This window comes from Amphibalanus amphitrite, unplaced genomic scaffold (assembly GCF_019059575.1).
Source record: "Amphibalanus amphitrite isolate SeventyFive unplaced genomic scaffold, NRLGWU_Aamphi_draft 002649F_arrow, whole genome shotgun sequence".
Lineage (NCBI taxonomy): Eukaryota > Metazoa > Arthropoda > Thecostraca > Balanomorpha > Balanidae > Amphibalanus > Amphibalanus amphitrite.
The window spans coordinates 9,883-28,217 of NW_024884052.1; the positions used below are offsets into that span (position 1 = coordinate 9,883).

General features: G+C 51.3%; 2 protein-coding genes across 2 annotated transcripts; both read right to left on the reverse strand.

Moving 5' to 3' along the window:
• Window positions 1-1,517: 1,517 nt before the first annotated feature.
• On the reverse strand, window positions 1,518-3,967 carry LOC122377229. Its single transcript, XM_043357190.1, has 3 exons — window positions 3,839-3,967; window positions 2,987-3,145; window positions 1,518-2,362 (listed from the first exon to the last, which is right to left on the reverse strand). The coding sequence occupies exon 3, from the start codon at window positions 2,270-2,272 to the stop codon at window positions 1,550-1,552; it is 723 nt and encodes a 240-aa protein (XP_043213125.1). The 5' UTR covers window positions 2,273-2,362; window positions 2,987-3,145; window positions 3,839-3,967; the 3' UTR covers window positions 1,518-1,549.
• Window positions 3,968-4,867: 900 nt separating this feature from the next.
• On the reverse strand, window positions 4,868-9,925 carry LOC122377230. The gene is made up of 8 exons (XM_043357191.1): window positions 9,719-9,925; window positions 9,002-9,082; window positions 8,488-8,634; window positions 7,822-7,943; window positions 6,818-7,090; window positions 5,796-6,145; window positions 5,492-5,670; window positions 4,868-4,993 (listed from the first exon to the last, which is right to left on the reverse strand). Exons 1-8 carry the CDS (start codon window positions 9,815-9,817, stop codon window positions 4,868-4,870), a joined length of 1,377 nt encoding a protein of 458 aa, XP_043213126.1. The 5' UTR covers window positions 9,818-9,925.
• Window positions 9,926-18,335: the final 8,410 nt, after the last annotated feature.

Sequence of the window (18,335 nt, forward strand, 5' to 3'; positions counted from 1 at the left end):
GTCTAACTATTGCATCAAAGGGAGGTGTTAATCCTATCCCCACGTTACATCTCATGCTTTTACATCAGCTAACAAGCTCTTAGGATGGACCTTTGGTGGATAAAATGTTTCCCATTTCGCACACAGTGTCTGCAGTCAGCTAATGAATCCCTGGTGGGGCCGATTGGTTCCCACCCCACCACAGAGCAGCCATCTCCGTCTCTCACTCACCGTCTCTCGTCGCGGCGTGCTGCTGGACCTCCCGGCGCTGGTCGGGCCGGCCGGCCGGCCGGGCGCCGCGGCGGCCGGCGACACATCTGAGCGGCGGGGCCGGCGCGCCGCAGCCGCCGCCGCCGCGCCGCCACCGCCGCACAGGCGCACTGGCCACCAATCGATCAGCGCGCGGCGTGCATCGATCATGCTCTGGCGGCGATAGCGGCGCAGGTGGCGAGCCCCGAGCGTCGCGATCGGCGCGCCGCCGCCAGGTGCGCCGCGACTCGGCGACGGAGAGAGGGAGGAGAGAGAGAGAGTGGGAGAGCAGGGAGAGTGAGCGGCGTCGGTGACCGTTAATTGTCGGCTGTTTGGGAGCAGAGTGGAAGCCGAGCGCGGGGGCGGGCTGCCGGTGAGCGTATTTTGAATTCACCATAGGGCTCAGCCACTCCTAGCGGAAAATTCTGTGGAATTCTCCCCCTGGCGACAAATGTGGGGAAATGAGCATAAATGTGTAAGTCCCTAGAAACTAATTCGTCCCAAGAAGTCCTCCACTACATTAGTGATGCAAGTTTGACTGGGGTATATTAGAGATGCAAATTACATGAAAAGATGTTATATTTTATGTTAAGATTGAGAAACCGTGCTTATAGTGGAAGGTATGTTAATGATGCAAACATATTAGCGAACTGGGAGTGGTCACTGGTCACCTGCTAATTTTGCGTCATTCCGCTAACGCTAGTTGAGCCAGTTATTGCTTGAAGCGTCATAACTTCGGTATAACTATACATCATTATTTGTTGGCTATTAACTGAGATCTGATTTCTTTATCTTTTAAAGAAGACTTAATATAAGAGAGATGGTAGCATCGTCTTGGTGTCATATCTGATCAAAGCGGCCATCCTCCAATGTCCCAACTTACCCCGCGGCGGGGGGTCAGTTGGGCCAGGGCCTAAGGCAAGTTGGTACACTAGGAAAAACAGTTTATCTAAACACATTTTTATTCATGTTTCACATGAACAATCATCGCTAATCCATGCGGGCATTAACGACAAAACACAAACGTTTGCAGTACTCCTGCGGCAAACAAAAAGGCACACACAACGACACTAGAAGAGAATATTTTCACAGCAAGAAAATCACTTTTGGTACCTGAAACACATTTGTAGCGATTATTAACAGCACTTACCTCAGCACGCGCCGACACCACGTTGACAAACAGACGGCGTTACTGTGCATGTACAAAATAAGTTTGAACGCCAACTGTCGAGAAGTATTGGAAATATCCCTTCCGTCCCAACTTACCCCCCCCCCCCCTGGCACCAACTTGCCCCGGTCACCCCCACTTCACCTCTACCACTCAGCGCCCCAGGGGGCGGTTCTGGTCAACACAGGTGGCCAGGCTGTGGGGCGCCGCCGACCGCCTGGCGGAGGCTGCCACGTAGCCGTGCTCCCCGGTGCGCGCGGAGCGGCACGGCCGTCCAGCGGGCCAGCGAGCGCGACCCCGCACGTTGGTGCTGGTGCGACGGGCAGTGCTGGTCGGCTGGACCGGAATCTGGGTGGCGTTCCGCCGGCAGCCCTGCGCACCCCCAAACTGGTGCAGAGCGGACTGGCGGCCAGCAGTGGGCAGCTGGCCCCACCTCTGCTGGAAGGCAGCGGCAGCCCTCTCCCAGGTGTCGTCCTGGACGACTGCCTCGCACATGAAGGCTGCCCACTCCTGGATGAACGCCACGGTTTGGCGTGTCCGGTCATCTGAGCGTCGCTGCTCAGCTCCACTGACAGCCGCCGCCGCAGCGGCGGGGTCCTCGAAGTCCATTGCGTCGTCGTCGTACTCCTCGGGACCAGGCGACGGCTGGGGCTGCGCGACTCCGGGGGCGCTGGCGGGCGTGGGGCCAGGAGGTGACGAGGTGGACGGCTCGGCGACCAGAGGGTCGAACCAGTTGCCTGGCAGCTGCTGGCTGGTCCCCATGGCGATGTCCATCAAGGCCCTCCGCGTCTCCTTTGTCGCCGTCGCCTCCGGCACAGCGCCAGTCTGCTGCCGCACGGCTCGGAGGTGTTTGCAGCCGCCAGTCCGCCGGTTCATCCTGCAGGTGCAGGCGCCGACGTTCAGGTCCACCAGGTAGGTGATGCCGACCGACGTCAGCGACTTCACCTGATAGGTGAACTCCGTCACCTGTGGGAGGGGCAACACATAAAATCCTGTAAAATTCGTATGTACAGTCTGTCTTAAAAGTACCGCGCAAAGTGACGGTGGATCCATCAAGCCTTACTGAAGAAAGGCCTGCTTTACTTTGAAAGTCACCGAACCAATTGACCTGGGGAATGGACGAGAATATCAATTGCTTTGATGACTCAAATTGAGCAGGCCCTTCCTCGGTCAGGCTTGATGGATCCACCGTTGCTTTTTCGCGGACTTTTAAGACAGACTGTACAACATAAACTGACGGACGGTTACTTGTACGAAAATCCGAACCTGTTCATTCGCCCCAGTACTGTCAGCTTGGCCTTTTAAAACAGACCCCCAAAGGGAAAAAAGAAGAAACAAGAAAAAAAAAAAACGCGAAACGAGTCACGAGATGTGGCACACAGCGCCAACACCACGCGGCCCTACAGTGGCACAGCGGTACAGTGACAGACTCTTGTGTGTGAATGCACAGCCATTTGGTTTATTGGTGCTTAGGGGCGCGCCGATTGCATTGGTCACTTTGCACAGCCATGTGGCAGTACGGGTGGGACCAGCATTGGAAAACGAGCTGTCTTATGTGACCTTAATCAGTTCTCGTGTCATGCAAAATACCTGCGTCACAGTGCCCGTTTCTTGGCTGGTGCCGCCGCGGACCGGCGCAGTGCCGCCCGCTGCCGGCCGTTGGTCACGTCGCACGCCCTCCTGGCGTAGTGCTTGCTGAGCTGGACCGTGGCGGAATCAAACAGCTGCAGCAGGTTGAACGCCCGAGTCCTGGAAAAACAGCGCGTGTCAAGCGAATATTTCAACAATTTCTTTGCAGCTATAATTAACGGTAGACTGCCAGCGTATGGACACAATAAGGCTTTCAGAAGAGCAACCAAAAGCACAACTAACAATTTCACAACCTACCCGAAATGCGAAAGTTTGTTTTTCTTCCACATGTAGGGTTAACAGAAATGTAAAACCGTGATATTCACAAGTTAATCCGTGTTAATCCATGAAAGTCACAAGTTAGTAATTAACGTCTTTGACGAAGGGATGTATGGTCCAATTCCGTTTCGGGGGCTTCAGGCTCTGAACTTTGGCAGACACTGGGGAGAATTGCACAGTCCTAGGGATTTTGATGGTGTTTTCGAGAACATTTTACCGGCTCACTCTCAGCCCTCCGACCTATATTGAAAGGAAAAACTACTCCCCTGCTTTGGCTTTTTTCCAATTATTTGTCTTTATTAATTGGAATTTGTCTGTAACTGCAACTTTGACATTTCTTCAACATTTGCCACTTTTGGGCAACCTTACAACTTGAAATATTTTAAAATAGTAATGAATCTATTGCAATACCTCCGGTCACCGAAACAGTTTTACAATCAACTTTAGTTAAAAGACAGGTTTGTCTATGAACGCCAGGTTAACTGTTTTATTTATTGAACCGCAATTAGGTGAAACATATGAATAAAGACTGACCTGTAGAGGACGGAGTCTTTGAGGACTCTGAAGGCGGACTCCACGATGTTGTTCGTGTTGTGTCCCCGGGTGGGGACATCCGTGCGGAGGCACAGCGCCCACTCTTGACGGCGGGCAGCGAAACCCTGCAGGTAGGGGAGAGTGGGGCAAAGCGGCCACCCGGGGCAAAGCGGCCATCCATCGTTTTAGCCCTCCACAGCTGGCGTCAGTTCCAATTTATGATTTCCAATTATACTTCTCTTTGCGGTCGTTCGAATGAGCCAGACCGGGGTTTCAGGCCCATCGCCATTGTTCTGTGAAACACGGAAAAGCATTTCTTGCCAGGTTACCAATTATGTTTACAATTTTTTAAATGTTATTTTATTCCATAACCGTTTGGAATTTTTATAAGCGTTTTTGTCCATGCATTGCGTGGTTATCGTACATGCCTTCTACCAATTTTAATGCTTTTTTCCCCACTAATAGCTGAGCTGGAATATTTTTGTCTCGGACGGTATGCGCGGGGCAAAGCGGCCGGGGCAAAGTGGCCAGTCCCCAATTGGTCATAAGTTGTTTCCATCTGGATAAAAACATTATTTATATTCAAATGTGTCGTCATGCATTCATCTTGGCCACTTTTCGGTTACATGAGTTACCAAATTATGCAATTAAATGTTTTTCCAAGAAAATTCTTTCTTTGTTTAGCAATAGGTGGGAAGATAACAAAGTAAACATCCATCTTCCCTTAAACATTGTCACCATCAAATACCCTGGTCGTGCATGAGGCAACTATTCTGTTTCTCATATCGGGACTTGAGAAGTCGCCAGTGGCCGCTTTGCCTCAGGGATGGGGCAAAGTGGCCAATATGCTATAGGTTTAAAGTTTTGTCAATATCTCCCATATGTGAACGCCTTTGGAAATGAAACGCAGTTGGAATAAAAGACAATTTAATAGGGATCACATTGGTATAGAAAGAATCTTTCCAAGTTTAAAAATCAAGCGTCGGCATCGTTAGAAACGTTAGGGTGGCCGCTTTGCCCCACTCTCCCCTACTGGTCCAGCAGTGGGTAGCGCTCGCCCCACTCGGTAGCCACCAGCTCCATCGTCGTCGCTATCTCCGCCTCATTGTTGGCGTACACGAGCTGCTTGGCTAGTGCCATGATAGCCTGCCTGTGCTGGAAGAAAATGCACAATTTAACTGGTATCCGAGTGTGGGAGGCGGGAGGGGTGAAGGGTGAAGGGTGAAGGTAAATGTAAATATACGGGGTGTTTGAGATGAAATTAATCAAACTCATTTACGTTCTTTTACAGCCTTTAGACCAGTATCACTGCATGTCTATTCCTGACTGCCAGCCTATGTCTGTCTATGCCTGACTGCCTGCCTCTGCCTGCCTCTGCCCAGCTGTCTGCCTGCCTCTCTCTCTCTCTCTCTCTCTCTCTCTCTCTCTCTCTCTCTCTCTCTCTCTCTCTCTCTCTCTCTCTCTCTCTCTCTCTCTCTCTCTCTCTCTCTCTCTCTCTCTCTCCCTCCCTCTCTCTATGTCTCTGTCTCTTTCTGTGCCTCCCTCTCTCCCTCTCCCTCTCTCTCTCTCTCTCTCGCTCTCTCTCTGTGTTTCTCAAAAAGGGGTAATTAGACAAAAATGAACGGAAATTCATTCCCAGTAGAAACTACTCACTTGCTTGTCGATGCCATGTTTGCCGTTGTGAAGCCATCGCCAGACGGCCTGCAGCACGTGAAACGTGCACAGCAGGAGCCGCGCCTCAGGCCACACCGCCGACAGCGCGTTCCGCTCGGCCTGACAGTCGTCCGTCATGAAGCACAGAGGGCCGCGCCTTCCACGCCCGCCAAAGGCGCCTGTCAAAGAAGCATTCTCGGTCAAACACGATATTGGATTTTATACACCAATGCACAACTGACTGGACAATTCAGAGTTTAGCCGCCAGATATGGGAATTCATGGCAAATGTAGGTATATCGTACCGTCTGGTAAAATCCCGACGAGCAGCCGGAAGGCTTTGTCCACCACGGCCTCGGTCTCCGAGGTGGAGACGATGACACCGAGAGGCAGACCACCGGCCGGGCTCCAGCACATCAGCAGGAAGACGCGCTGGCCGTGCCGGTTCATCCCTCCTGAGGCGTCGACGAAGACCACCTCTCCCGCGTCGGGGAGCGTGTGGACGCGCTCCATCAGCGGCGTCACCGCCGCGATCACCGTCTCGCCGTCCTCGACTGAGACCGCCGTGCGGACGTCCTTCATGTGGCGGATGAGGTCCATGGTCTCCTCCTGGGTCGAGGCTGGGTAACGCTCCCGACAGTGCTTGTAGTACAGGCTGAAAACACATTGCATTGTCAATTGACTTCCAGCTGCAAGTGGTGGTCAGTTTCATTTTGTGATAAAATACCGATTGCATAACAGTGTACTTATGGTTAAGCTTCAGCTGTCCCACTTGTTCCTGATTCGTCCCAATCAAAATATAGCTTACCCCTCAGCGCATTGAATTACACAAATCCAAGGTGAAAATAATGTTAACCTGCGCTGGGCCGGAAGGGGGGCGTCTAGACGCCATTCCCCTTCAGGTTTTTCACGAATAGCAGGAAAACGGAAATGACCCTGACACATAGGCGTACGTAATATGATTATCGATAGCTTTTACTAAACCAGAGTGCATTTATCGCAGCGTAAAATGTTGCGAGTTTTTAGCACAACACAATTCATAGATAACAGTAGAACTGGATGTGACACGAAAACAGGCAGATTGCAATAGGGGACCCAAAAATTGTCAATGGCCAGATCAGTCTCGGATCGCAACCACATATCCCAGACATGCGGCCTTCTTTTCTGAGTAGCCCTATCATCTCTGCTCCGTGTAACGATCAATTGCATCTCATATATGAGAATCATGTGTAACTTTATAGGGAAAGTCTAATTATTTCAGATACTGTCCCTACAGACTTGCTAACTTGTGGCAGTGTGGCTTTGCATCAAGCTGTTAAAAACTTACTAGTAGACGGCCATCCTATCTGGGACAATGGCTCGGTCTGCGGCCACCGACGGGTAGGCGCTCCCATGCTTCTCCTGAAGCTGTAGTTTCAGGGTCTCCAGCGCCGTGGAGGGCGAGTGGTGGTGCTGGAACAGCTCCATCAGCCGGGCCTTCGTCAGCTCAGAGACGCGTCGATGTCTCAGAGCGGCAGCGTTGTCCACGGCGTGGTTGTGGGGCTTCTTGTTACATGTCACCCGTAGCTCGTAAGCCGCGCATGGGTCTGTAGACCTATTCCTGGAAAGGGAGGATTCGTCAACAAATATAAAAAACACGAGACGATGGTGTTATTCAGAAGAAATTCCGCTCCTTCCACGCACTTTTATAAGGTACCAGCAAGAAACCTTTTGAGGCAAGGAACGAGCGAGGTGAAATGTTTCGGATTATCACCGTTTTTAGTTTTCTGAGCCAAGATTGGCACAACTAAGAAAGATAGCGACTTGAAATCTTTTCGGCAGCGAACTCCTTCATCAAATATGTAGTTTTTTTTTTCAATTGCGGTTGATCGTTTGATCAACTAAGGCGTTTGTAAAAAGCAGGGCTGCGGAGTCGGAGTCGGAGTCGGTCGGAGTCAACAGTTTTGGTCGGAGTCGGAGTCGATCTTTTTTCTTGGCCAGAGTCGATAAGATTTTACCGACTCCGGCCATGTAGTCCGAAAATCGCCTTTCATCAAGTGAAATTGTTGTCTGGTGAAAGCAAAATGGCAATTATCCCGATGATCCAAAGTGGTCAGACAACAAAATCGACCTACGATTTTGATCAGCCTTTTCTTTTCTCCCGAAGTTCACGTCTCTGCACTGGTTCGGTGAACCAAAGGGCCAAATAAATGCTTTCCAGAACTAATAGGTCGGAGTCGGAGTCAGAGTCGATTTTGTGAGGCCGGAGTCGGAGTCGGAGTTGGCTAAAGCTGGGTCGACTCCGCAGCCCTGGTAAAAGGTGCCAATGACAAAAGACGGTGAGAAACTTGCCGTTTTGGAATGTTGGCGACAGTCACTTTCAGGCGCAGGGGGCACCCGGTGTCCTTGGCGGATTGGTTTTTCCTCGGACGACTCGGCTTTTCTGGGACGTCGTGGTGACAACGAAGCCTGGCCTGAAAAAAAATTGACAACATTAACAAAAGTGATGAAATCAATTGCCACTCATTAGTCCGTCATTTAAATGAGGATGAAAGTTTCTCGATTTAAAAACGTTACCTTTTTAACTGACCCTGATCATGGTGTTTCATTAACCCGCACCTTCCTGCGATATAAAAGAGTCAAAGTTACTGGGTGCAGTGGCGCACCCAGGGAGGAGTCAGGGGGACAAAGGGGTCAGCTGACCCTCCCGAAATCTAGCGGGCCCGCTGGTAGGTGCCCGTCCAGTCCTCCGAGACACCCGGTATGACGGCTGGATGACTGGTCCTCAGTACGCGGCATCAAGCTGGGGATTCATGCAGCGAGCCCAGGCCGCCGGGCCCTCTGTCAGTAGACCCCGACAGGCTTTCATACGGCGGGTCTTTGCTGAACCCTCAGGAGGCTCTGCACCAGCAGAATTTTCCATTGGCGGGCACAGGTCGAGTGCTCGGGCAAAAGTACCCCCCTGCCGAGCTTTACACGGCGAGCCCAAACTGGTATTTCATAAACTAAAGCTCTCACCCAGTACACCACCCTTTGGCCATTCGACATGGAGTCGTACGTCGTCAGGGGGATGTTGGCGGCCTCTTGGTACAGCTGAATCCACTGCAGGGCCGATTCCTTTGACGCCGGACATCGGTAGGCCACAGTGGTGCCCTCCATCAACTCCTGAAACGAAATAATGCAAGGTCTCACTGGGGTATTCTTGTCTGGGACCAATGCACGATCGTATTACCGTAATAGTCAGCTATAATGCAGATGACAAATACTTAGTGACAAGACGCGTTATATTCAAATACAGATCACCGCACACACCACTCATACCAATAATATTGTCATTCACAATTGATAAAACTTTGTTACCGAAGCCTGTGGGGAAAGTTGATAGTTCCATTTTAAAAATGGAAGTTTTCATTTATAAAATGATTGCAACATGGCTCAAACCAATTACATATAATATGTGTTACTGCAAATTGAAATTGCCATCATCAGCAATTGCTATTGCTTTAAGCAAATTGCTATATTTGATGCTCACCGGTTCCAGGTCAGGAATCATATCAAGCTTCTCGCACAAGATGTACTTGGCATCAGCCTTCCAGATTACTTGGAAGTGATCCTGTTGGAAGAAGGAATGTTCCATAAAGTTGGTGGCGGACTTGTACCTATTCAATATTTAATATCAATATAGTAACAATGGTTACACGACTCATAATCTTCACTTACAGCATTTTTTTTTAAATTATGTAAAGATTATAATTCTGCTGGTGATACCTATAGCCATGTGGGTAAATGTCAAGTTTAAGTCCTAAGCAGATTTCATGGATAATTTTTTTTCATATTCTTACATTATTTGGCCGATACACATGGAGGTCCCCGCTTCAAAATTAGTTAATTTTGAATTTAGTGTTTCCGACCATTATTTGACATCCTGAATCCAAAAATGATACTTATATGTCTCGTAACTAAAAGTAAAACATAATCAAACCTGAACTAACCTTACCTTTTCACCTATAACCTACCAATCTACTACCTACAAACCTACAATGCAACCTAAAACTTACAACCTAACGTAACCTAAAACATAATTTTTTTGCTGTTACAGATTTGTATCAACAGCGTCACAGTTATAGTTAGGACCTAAAGTTGACATATACCTGTATTTCTTGCGCCCTAACCCACAACAACAGCAACAACAACTGTATTTCTTGCAAAGAACATGCACCTAAAATGGAAATACTTATTAATCACCAACCTTTTCCAGCATCTTGAAGCATATATAGGCCTCCGCAATAAACGAGCAAACATGAGACACGAAAAAGGCGCTTTGGATTAAAAGGCGCGCCAGTGGCATCGGAAGAGCTGCCAGATCGGCTGAAATCCCTAGCGCGATTTCGCTTTTTTCCAAGGTGCCTAGAATTCCTCTAGGAATGGCTGAGCCCTATGGTGAATTCAAAATACGCCTGCCGGTGAGCCGCGGAGCTAAATGGTGGTTAAATTACTAAACTGGGCCGAGTTTACTCAGTCCCGCGCGAGGGGGAGGGGCGGAGGGGCTAAGACCCGATCGGAGTAGAGTTATGAGAGATAATGGACATTAGACGCAACATCCATGTGCACTGTAGCACCCGTGAGCAAGAGATACGAGCGTTGGGGCACACAGCATAGTCAGGCTACAGTGGCAAAATCAATATACTCATCTCCGAATACTATATCTATGACATTATATTTTCGCTTCAAAACTCACAGCATTAAAGGGCCTTTACCAAGCTTACGCCGTGGCCAGACTAAAGAACGGTCATGGATTTTTTCTTCACGGAGCCCAGATGGCATCCTAAGCAACTTTATAATGTTTTATGTATAACATTCAATCGTTCAGCATACCAATGACAGTTATGGCTATTCACTACTCTTCACTGGCGGATCCGGGGGGGAGGGATGGCATTTTGGAAAAATGTCCTCCGCAGCGCCCGAGGTCGACGCAACTTTGCAGTGTTTTTGAGAGAAAAAAAAAACGAGAACGAAACAACTTATGAAAAGTTTGTTTTAAACTACACAGCGCCAGTAGTAGACACCCGAGCTTCAGCGAGACACTCTATTGCAGCCGGACGAGCAGACGGATGCGCACAGCACGGCGCCAACACACACAATGCCGGCCCAGCCGGCGGTCACTCGAGGCGCTCACGCTCTCGGCAGGTCACCCTAACACTAGTGACTCATGTTACCACCAGGTGGCTAGACCAGCGCACAGCGGGCGCGGGCTGGCGTGACCACTTTTTTTCTTAGTAAATAAAAGAAACCCTTCTCAAAATACAGGTGCAACATTGCACAAGAACATACTGCAAAATGCAAACGCAGACAACGCTAACTAGACACAGGCGCAAATAAGTAACAAAGAAATGCGTGATTGAGTAAATAACAGAATAAACGCAAAACAAGGCATCGGTTCATAGCATTGCAGGGAACTAACGGAGGGACACTACATAATCTTTCAAATGACCCGGTAATCTAGTTTGACGTCGCGGGCGGCCGGCGGCCAGGGACGGCGGAGCAGGGGGAGGGGGTAGCGGAGCAGGTAGAGAGGACGTCGGCACCCCAGAGACAGGCTGACGAGGTGTGGGAACGATGGCGATCTCAGCAGGAATAGGGGACGATGAATCAGCTGCAGGAGGGGTAGTATCGTCATCTGATGACTCGTCACCAGAAACGGGCTCCAGCTCCTCCACAGCACAGGGCACGAGCAGGCACTCACTCAGACGGAACTGGTACTCTTTGGAACGGAGTTGCGAGCAAGCGAACTTACGAACAGAGCACCATTCACCATCAACAGCCGTGACCAGATATCGAGGACGAGCTCTAGTTTTGTCGCGGTCTCCGGCATGGTAAATCAGATCGCCGGGGGCAGGCTGCACAGGGGGCACACGGCGATGAGTACGAGACTTTGACTTGTAATCATATGGATGATTTTGGACTCTAGACGCATAGCGCTGAGCGATAAGCTCACGGTCAGAGATGCTGAGAGCGGAAAGCGTGTACTGATCACGCGCATAGAACATTTCGAATGAGGACATACCACCGAGACGAAGGCGGGAGTTCAGACGCGAAGTGGCGATAGCCAGGGTCGCCAGTGAGATCGCGCCGCCATCAGGATTGATGCGCCTTAACTCACTGCGCAGCTCGCCGATGGCATGTTCAGCGGACGGGTTCTTGTTCTTGTTATGCACACGACCGACCTCCAAGCGGATGCCAACCTTCTTGAGGGCGTCACTGGAGGACAGAGAGACGAAACATGGAGCTGGATCAACGCGCACCGTGACAGGAGGCCCGTCAACAGCTCGCAGACACAAGCAGAGAGAGATTAAAGCTGCTTCAATGGTAGCAGCACGCTCATCACTGACAAAACAAGTGAGTGTGTGCGATGTGACGGTTTCACGAACTACTAAAATCAACTGACGCTCATGGTGCATGATGTCTGCGGCATATGATACTCCCACGGCTGGGGGAGGGGATGTGGAGCTCTCCACGAGCGGCAAAGTGAGCTTTTTCAGCGCGGCACAAGAATGACAGCTGGCATATAACCTTGCCAGATGTGCATCCAAATCGAGCACATAAAAGTAGCGTGAGAACACCTGTTTCAGTTGATGCTGAGTAGGATGTTGGAGTTTTATGTGCAACGCACACAGGAGACCAGCAGCCACCTGACGGGAGACAACTATGAGCTCTCTGGACGGAGAGAAAGGTTCGTCACGTTTGACAACCAGCAGACCATCTCTAGCGATGGAGACGGTCTGCAGATACCGTTTGACGTCACGGATTTTAGTCTGTTTCCGTGAAGGCCGCGTGCCCTGAGATAGGTGAGCCTTGGTGCGACGCAAATCTGCACAATCCTGTTGGATCGTGAGCCATGACTGGCGCCCTGTGAAGGGCAGACGGCACGATCCAGACATGACGTCACTGACAGAAATATGGCGGACTGTGGCCTCCTCCATGCGAGACACAAATGAACAAATCTGGCACGCTGCATCGAGACATGGAGGGGCATTTCTGCTCGAGAAGTCACTGGGAAGGTTCGCAGAGCCTGCGAGGTGGCGCACAGATATGCAATAGCGACTGATGGTCGAAAGGAATGTAGATACACGAGGACTCGCAGAAAATTCCCCGCGGCCCAGCTTATCGAATGCCTGCACGCAAGGCTTGCTGTCGGTTAGCACACAGACGTGAGACGAGGCCTGGCTAATAAAAGGTGCAAAGTGCTTTACCGCCGTGGCGATAGCGAGAGCCTCGATTTCACATGGAAGCCAGTTGATCTGGTGTTTGCGTAGCTGTGCGCTGAAAAAGCCAGCTAGCATGGTACGCCCCTGCCGCGTCACATACAGCGTCGCACCGATACCGTGAAGTTTGCTGGACCCGTCAGTGACAATCCAGAGATCGTCCGAAGGGCGCGGTATAACGACGGCACGGTGATGCTGCAGGGCCGACTGAGCCCGCTGGAAGGTGGATAACAGCTCGTCTGTCCACACGATCACCTCAGATGACTCGCGGCCGGCACAAACTGCGTCCAGCGGAGACATGTAGTGTGCCGTCCCCTTCACGACTCTGCTGAGAACCTTGTAAGCACCGATAAAGCTACGAAGGTTCTTTACCGTGCGAGGGGGTTCCGCGGAGGTCAGTGTCGAAACACGGTGCGGACTGGCAGAAAGCTGACCGTCAGACCAGACCCAGCCGAGAATGGTGACGGAGCGAGGGCAGATGACCGTCTTTGAGGGAGAAAGACGGAGGTCACAGTGGTCGAGTGCCTGTAGAACCAGGCGCCACATCTCGAGCGCCTCCCCAGGTGTGGCACCGCCACAAAAGAGGTCGTCAGCGATTTTGGCGACCTTGCCATCCTGGATGAGGTCACCGAGAACACGGCTCATGAGTTCCTCCAGAGCCGATTCCGAACCAGGCAATCCCATGGCACAGCGGGTGTATACACGAACACCTTTGAATGGTGTAACCACCCCGCAGTACTTCAGACTCGAGCGTGCCAACGGCACCTGGAAGTATGCCTTCGTCAAGTCGGTCACGATGATGTACTTCCAGCTACCAATAATGCGTAAGGTGGACTCAACGTCCGGGAGCAGCGAGGGCTGAGGCTTACAAAAGCGACCTACAGTGGTGAAATCTGTGACGAGGCGACTTCCGCCGCTAGGCTTTTTTACCAGAAAGGAGGGGTGGACATATTCCACCGCCACGCCAACATCCTCAGGCTTTCTGACGACACCGAGGGCCTCCAGTTCGTCGAACTTCGACTGAAGTTCAGACAGCCGCTGACGGTTATACTGAGGCAAATGGCCTCTGCGCTGAGGAGGTTGGACCGCGCCGATGTTCACAGTTCCGTGAATGTCTCCAACAGCGCCGTTGTAGCCAGGGAAAACAGGCTCAAACACCGAGTCATACTGCGCGATAGTAGCAGCAAACTCGGCCCTTACAGAGTCCGAAAGCAGTCCATGAGGATCAATGGACACCAGAGTGGCTGAGGAGCCCGGCGGAGACTGTGGAGGTGCCGGAGAGCAGGCTGGCGCCGGAGAGATCACCGCTGGCTCAGAGAGAGCCGGAGAGATCACCCCGCACGGCCGCTGGCCGGCCCGCAGAGGCGGATCCAGCCAGCTGATTGCGGGGGCGAACTTGCTGGAAACTGGCGATTGCAGAACGCAAAACTTGCGCGTGTTCTCCAGACTGCAGCTCAGCGAGAAGAGAGTCGATAGACTGACTGATTTCCGGCTTCAGAGATGCCAGGGTACGGGTTCGCAACTCCGGACCGTAACGCTGCTTGACGAGGGCCGGAAGGCGCGGATGCAGTAGCGAGAGCCAGTGTAGGACGATGAAGTTCTCCAGAGATGGCGACATGTCCTCATCCGACGACGGCAGGAGGCCGTGATGAGTGACGTCATGGTCGGACTTCAGCAAATTGTCCTCGGCGAACGCCATAAGCCGCTGGAACAGATCCTCCGGTCGTTCGTCAGATTGCAGCTGAATTGCAGCGAAATCAAGCAAATGAGAGCCTGATGACTGGAATCCAAAGTGAAGCCGGATTGACTGCCAGATCTGCTGCAGCGACGTGGAGTTTTTCACAATGGAGTTGCGAGCGATGATCGGGCAGAAATTGGCAATATGCCCTAACATGAGCTCGAGCTGGACTGTCTTCTGAGCGGCGGTGAGACGACTGGAGGCGGGGACGTTCGAGCTGTCGTCGGAGAAGCCACGTGTCGGACAGTCAGCCGTCTTCTTTTGCCACACGACTCCCTGCTCGAGAAACTTTGCGAAAATACTATCGAGCGACAGAGTATAGAGCAGGTTTTGGCGCCAACTCTCGAATGACGTAATTGTCTCGTCTTTCGTCAGTGACCACTGCTTCGGGGCACGAACGCCCGCCATCTTGGCTCCAAGTCCGGTGCGTAGAGCGCTGGCGATGCAGATTGAGCAAAGCTCGCTGATCCTTGCAGAGGAGAAGCAATGTCTTGCGTGGCACTAGGAGAGGTGGGCAAAGGCGCTGCCACCACGCCAGTAGTAGACACCCGAGCTTCAGCGAGACACTCTATTGCAGCCGGACGAGCAGACGGATGCGCACAGCACGGCGCCAACACACACAATGCCGGCCCAGCCGGCGGTCACTCGAGGCGCTCACGCTCTCGGCAGGTCACCCTAACACTAGTGACTCATGTTACCACCAGGTGGCTAGACCAGCGCACAGCGGGCGCGGGCTGGCGCAGCAGTGCGCAAGGAATCAAAATCATATCAGTTTTGGAATTTTGAGAAAATATTTTTGGGACATGTCTCCCTGCAGCATCCAAGCCCACCTTTCTGGAATCTGGATCCGCTAGCTTACAGATTGCTTTTAATTATAAATGCACCTAATGATGGGCGTAGCTTAGTGACAGGATCACGTTTCATTGACAACCCCTGTATGCTGTCCTAAACCAGGCTCACTTAATTCTACATTACTACATGCAAGGGTGCCTCTTCCTACATGCGGGTGCTGGGTAAATTATCGATCTTCACGTCACATTATGATCGATTTTTAGCAAGAGCTAGTAGGCGCTTGATAAGTGTACGGGTACAATCAGACTCTGTAGACTTGCGGTGCGTGAGACAGAGTTGATTGGTCACCATTTTGTTATACCTAGTTCGCTTCTCTGAATGTTGTAGCCTTCGTTGTAGCCTGAATGTCTTCTCTTGGCATCGTAGAAGCAATCGCATCTATTGTGTTTCGAAATGTCATATTAGTGCATATAAAAATAAAATAACGTTCTCATAATAGCCCGTATTTACCTTTCAGTAAGATAAAAGCATTCTCCCCGTCCCTCTGACTTCAGTCGGGTTACAGTGGTCAGCTCTTTGGCTGACTGTAGTTGATCCCTCTGCCCAGTACGCCAGTCGTCCTGCCTCCACCGCTGGCGTCTGTTAGCTGTCCGACGGACCGACGATCCGCCAGCCGCTGCCACAGACGGACTGTCGACCAGCCACCGCCACGGACGACACCCATCGGCGATCGAGCTCCGAGCGGCGGCACCAAACGTGCCCGCGTCTCAACGGCGAATTTATCACCAATTCCACTTAGCGCGGCGTCGAGTCGCCCCTCTCCTCCCCTCCGCCCCCTGCGGCGGCGGCACACGGAGTGAAAACGTAACGGTGCTGACTGTTGACCAGTGCAGTGGTCCCAGGGAGGGTGCGGGGAGGGTGTGGAGAGGACGGCGATGCTGCAGGGGAGAATAAAGGAAGCAGAGAAGTCGTTTGAAAATTATTGGCATTAGGAGAGAGACTGTTCACCTATTTTATTGATTTTTTTTTTGTCTTAAAAAGAACTTTATTTTACCGAGTTTTCTGCTGTTCAGAAAATTTTTGTATGTTATGCACGTATCACGATATTTTTTCGTTAGCAAAACTCCCGGCGAGTCAACACAAATCCTATGGCTCTACTATCAGCCTTCTTCACACGACACTGATATTCATCCTAGTCTTTACGTCATTTACAGGCCGGTCAATCCGATTGCAGCCTTTCGCTGGCGGAAACAGATCCTTCTCAGACAATGAGGCGACCGTGCGGGCCCGACAATGCCACCCGCTCCGGGCCTCTCCTGCGAGCCGCTCCGACCTGAGTGACGACGGCCGGCCGCCCGCAGTGCCGCCGGGGAGCCATTGGGCGGACGTTATTTCAATTCATTTGCAGACGCCGGTCATTACACAGAGACGGTCGGGGAGGCGGCGGCTTGCCGGTGACGGCCTGCATTCTCCGCCAGAGACGGCCGACCCAGGCCCTCCCACCGAGGCACACAATTAGAATAATGGCAGAAAAGAATTACCGCTCGGCGTGTGTCGGCGGCGGGCGGGCGGGGGCCGCGGCGGCGGCGCCCCCCGCCGGCCCGGTCGCCAGGTCGTCTGAGAGTACCTGACCGAGCGGACCGCCGGCGTCCGCCGACAGCCGGCCGGGAAATGGCACCGCTCGGCCCGCCTCTGATTTATTTAGCGTTTCGCAATATCGCGCAATGATGAAAGCCAGCCAGCGTGGAAGGAAATGAAGCCCCGAGCCACGAAACTTCCGAGATAAATCCGGTCCGCATTGCCGGGCGTGCCGGCCGACGGCGCTAAAGCGATTATTTCCGCATAAAATGTGGTGGAGGTTTAGGTGAATGAGAATTGAGCGCTAGAAATCTAACGTTAGACGTCTAGGAACATTTAGGCTCTTATGGCTCTATCACTGGTTATCTGATGGCTTCTTACTTCTCTCTGGTCTCGTCTCGTCTTCTCCCTCTGTCTCTGTCTCTGTCTCTCTCTCTCTCTCTCTCTCTCTCTCTCTCTCTCTCTCTCTCTCTCTCTCTCTCTCTCTCTCTCTCTCTCTCTCTCTCTCTCTCTCTCTCTCTCTCTCTCTCTCTCTCTCTCTCTCTCTCTCTCTCTCTCTCTCTCTCTCTCTCTCTCTCATTCATCTTAGTTTGGTAATTGGTGTCTTTCCAACGTCTTTCCAACGTCTTTCCAACGTCTAGCATGATGCATACCTTTATCAAATGTTACAAACCCAAATCGCTGGTATATCAGAAGGAATGATAATAATAACCAATAAAATACAGGAATTTAAACATACGATTGTTGCACTGTCTTCACTTTAGCATATCAAATGGTAATTGCTTCCGTTATTGTAAGGCATGAATTAACAATGGCACGGTCTGAGTTCGTGAACTGCCAACTTAACCAGCGCTTACGTGCCCTCCAGTCTGACGGTTTGGTAGAGGTTATATAATAAGAAAACTAACAAACTATGAGGTTTCATTGTAATAACATGATGACTTTAATATACATGAGGACAGATGACTTGATTCTTATGTCGAAGCATAATAAAAAATGGTCAAATCTGTTTTTCCAGTGTAGAATGAGACGCTTTTGATCTCTCTCGCTCTCTCTCCCTCTCTCTCTCTCTCTCTCTCTTCTTCTATCTCTCTCTCTCTCTCTCTCTCTCCTCTCTCTCTTCTCTCTCTCTCTTCGCTCTCGTCCGCATTTTAACCATATGCGGAATGTTAGCTCATGGCGTAATAAAGTTTTTGGAATAACAAATAGGTTATTGAGCTAAAAATGAAATGGCAAAATCACATACGCAACAGACAATTTTACCTACATACCTAAGTGGCGGGCACGGGGCACCTGTCTAGCGTCTGGTAACCAGACTTATATCTGATGCTTTGCGAATAATACCCTGAATCGGCCGAGCGAGAGCCATCATCCGATTCACTGATGCCGAGCGACGTCCCTCTCGGAAAATGAGGTCCCATCAGCAGAGTGTCCATCACCATTAACAACATCAAAAACACCATCAAAATGCGCCGCCGGGCGTGTACATAATTACG